Source organism: Dysidea avara, chromosome 15 (assembly GCF_963678975.1).
Source record: "Dysidea avara chromosome 15, odDysAvar1.4, whole genome shotgun sequence".
NCBI classification, from domain to species: domain Eukaryota; kingdom Metazoa; phylum Porifera; class Demospongiae; order Dictyoceratida; family Dysideidae; genus Dysidea; species Dysidea avara.
This window is the reverse complement of record NC_089286.1, coordinates 13,797,310-13,800,076: the sequence shown is the minus strand read 5'-3', so window position 1 is coordinate 13,800,076 and position 2,767 is coordinate 13,797,310. Positions and strand designations below refer to the sequence as shown.

The 2,767-nt window shown below is 40.2% G+C and overlaps 2 protein-coding genes across 2 annotated transcripts; both read right to left on the bottom strand.

Annotated features, from left to right (window-relative positions):
• On the bottom strand, positions 1-330 carry LOC136245333 (uncharacterized). Its single transcript, XM_066036813.1, has one exon. The coding sequence runs from the start codon at positions 328-330 to the stop codon at positions 1-3; it is 330 nt and encodes a 109-aa protein (XP_065892885.1).
• A 106-nt stretch (positions 331-436) lies between these two features.
• Positions 437-1,440, bottom strand: LOC136245332 (ATP-dependent DNA helicase RecQ-like). Its single transcript, XM_066036812.1, has 3 exons — positions 1,257-1,440; positions 894-1,109; positions 437-837 (listed from the first exon to the last, which is right to left on the bottom strand). The coding sequence occupies exons 1-3, from the start codon at positions 1,438-1,440 to the stop codon at positions 437-439; spliced, it is 801 nt and encodes a 266-aa protein (XP_065892884.1).
• Between the last annotated feature and the right edge of the window lie 1,327 nt (positions 1,441-2,767).

Here is a 2,767-nt window from a genome sequence, read left to right as displayed (position 1 = left end):
TCAATCGCTAGAACTTTCACAATCCTCACAAGAACATAGTCTTGCACACAAATCACAACACTGGCATGCTTTTACTATCCCTGCTACATCTTCCTTCTCATTATTGAACAAGAAACTTTCAAACAACTTTCTCCTTCTGCATATACGAGTGTTTACTTTGTACTGCTTCATTTCAGGGGTTACTTTCCTCCCTAATGTTGTTGGATATAAAATTGCTTCCACTGTACGCCCATCTCTTCCACCTCTTCCAGTTTCTTGGACAAGTTCCTTTAGTATATTTGGGCACCCCCAGTTAATCACTCTTGTGATGTCTGGACAATCAACACCCATGCCAAATGCTGTGGTAGCAATTAGCAATCGAAGTCTACTGCCACTCTAGCAGAATTCTTTCAATAAAGCTTCTCTCATCTCTTGTGATGATGCTGCAGTGAACATGTCAGCCAAGTGGAAATCCACAATTCCGTCGGAGAGCACCAGGTGGATCAGTAATGTTTTTGCCCATCCTTTTCCTGACAATTCTAAAAATTGTAGCACAGTTCTGCAAGGTCCGACAAAACACAACTGTTTTAGGCATGTTACTCCACTTCAAAATTAATTCAGTAGTAATCTTCCAGGAAAACTCCACTATTCCTGTGTGGTTTTCCACCGTGTATCTTATGTTTGGCCAATTTGGTGGCAATCCAATTATTGCAGGATTCTCCAAAGAAAGGCTACGAGACACACAGTCCAAAGTATCCTTTGTAGCCGTAGCAGTCAAAGCTAAAATTTTTACTGAGCTTGGGATCAGACTGCGGATGCTACCTATCTCTGCAAACGCTTTGCGGAACTTCTTTTCCCCTAAAAGAGAAATATAAAATACTTTTAAATTTTATATACCTACCATAACTTTATACAGTGAGCTTCATCAATCACCAGGGCACGTAAATTTTTCTTATATTTATCTGACAATAGCATGTTACGGAACTTGGAGTTGCACAGAAGATTCTCGGGGCTAACATACACCAACTGAATGTCTCCATTCACAACAGCAGATATTGCTGCTGTATCCTCCTGTTCCTGGCCAACAAACTCTGCTTGTATTCCCTTCTTAGTAAACTTATCACGCTGATCTATCATTAATGATATCAAAGCAGTGAGTACAATCACAGTGCTTCCAGATATGCCTAGAAAGTTCAAAAACAGGTGTGCATAAACAAAGAAACCTGAATGTAGTCTACTTTTGATAAATTATCAAGCTACATTCTTATCTGCCTTACCCAACAATATGTCAAACAGCAATGGTAGCACAGCAAAACTAATAGATTTGCCATATCCCGTAGGTAAAGCTACAAAAGTGTCCCTTCCTGAGAGAAACGTGCTTAAGGCTTCTATCTGCTTAGGTTTCAATGGTCTCAATTCCATACGCCGACAAACCTCAGCAACAGCAGCATTGAAATCCATCCTTCCGAAAGCACGGTGCGCATTTAACTGATAGAACCAAACGGCTATAAAATCGACACTTTCATATGTGACAAAACGAGTGGGGCTTAAGACTTGGCCCAGACCCTTTTTCGCAGTAGGCACTTATAATCTCTAATCGATAAGCGCCGTAATGGAGAAAAAGCAGTCTGGCCACGCAAGACTAGTTCCGCAATGCGAAAAATGAAGTTGCAAGAAACAAATCCCTGACTATCGTAGTATGTTACCCTTAGTGCCTCATCACTATTACTACCCTTGGTTTGGAACTGAGTTCCCTTGTTGGAGCAACACGCGGATTTTAATATCTCACGTGATTGATCTTTATTCCGTCCACCCCAAAGAAGACGTCCAGAGCTCCCAGATTCTGAGTGTGATATCAAGCGTTGTTGGCCTACCAAACTATGTTTAGAAGTGAGTAAAATTTTGCCTGTGTTTTCCACGGAGGCTGATTTTCTGCGGATGGGTCGAGAAAAAGTTTCGTTCGAGATGCTCTACCAGCCAAGAGAAGAGAAGCCAACCCTATCACATAAGATGGTAATGAAGTTGGATGTATAAGTATTCTACATACCAAGTTTGAAAGAGCTGCGACCTTTCTAACCATCTGGCTGGCAGAGATGAAATTTTCAGTGCAATGATCTTCAATGATTTTGGCAGGTTTCCTCCTACCTACTGTTAAAAACTGTCTTCCTAGGAGCTTTAAATCAGAGGAAGATCCAGAAGAACATCTGAGGTTTCTAAGAAGTGGTCAAATCCTTGACTTTTAGCAAAGTTTAAAGGTAGGATCCGCAATGTGAGAAATGAAGTTGCGAGAAACAAATTCCCGACTGTCGTAGTATACTATCCTAGTACCTAATCACTAAAACTACATTTCAATTTAAACTGCGTTCCTTTTCTGGGGAGGTACACGAATTTTAAAATATCACGTGATTGATATTTATTTTGTGTGCTACGAAGAAGATGCCCAGAACTCCCAGATAATGAGTGTGATTTCTATTGGTGTTGGCCTACCAAGTTGTGTATAGAACTGAGTCAAAATTTGTTATCGTTTTTCATGGAGGGTGATTTTCTGTGAATGGGTTGCACAATAAATTCATTCTAGTCGCCCTACCCACTAAGAGAAGAGATGCCAAACCTATCACGTATGATGGCAATGAAGTTTGATGTACAAGTATTGTACACACCAAGTTTGAAGGAGCTGCAGCCTTTCTAACCATCTGGCTGGCAGAGGTAAAATTTTGGATCGAAAAAAATTCTATACTTTTGATTGTTTATCCATACTGTAATGCCATTAAAAATATTTTTATTGTAT

Bases quoted from the DNA above. Each gene is read 5' to 3' on its own strand.
- LOC136245333 (XM_066036813.1), bottom strand. From the start codon at position 330: ATGGGTGTTGATTGTCCAGACATCACAAGAGTGATTAACTGGGGGTGC.
- LOC136245332 (XM_066036812.1), bottom strand. From the start codon at position 1,440: ATGGATTTCAATGCTGCTGTTGCTGAGGTTTGTCGGCGTATGGAATTG. The intron at 1,110-1,256 runs GTAAGGCAGATA...CATTAATGATAG, and splicing joins GCTGTTTGACATATTGTTGG to ATCAGCGTGATAAGTTTACT. The intron at 838-893 runs GTATAAAGTTAT...TTTCTCTTTTAG, and splicing joins GGTGATTGATGAAGCTCACT to GGGAAAAGAAGTTCCGCAAA.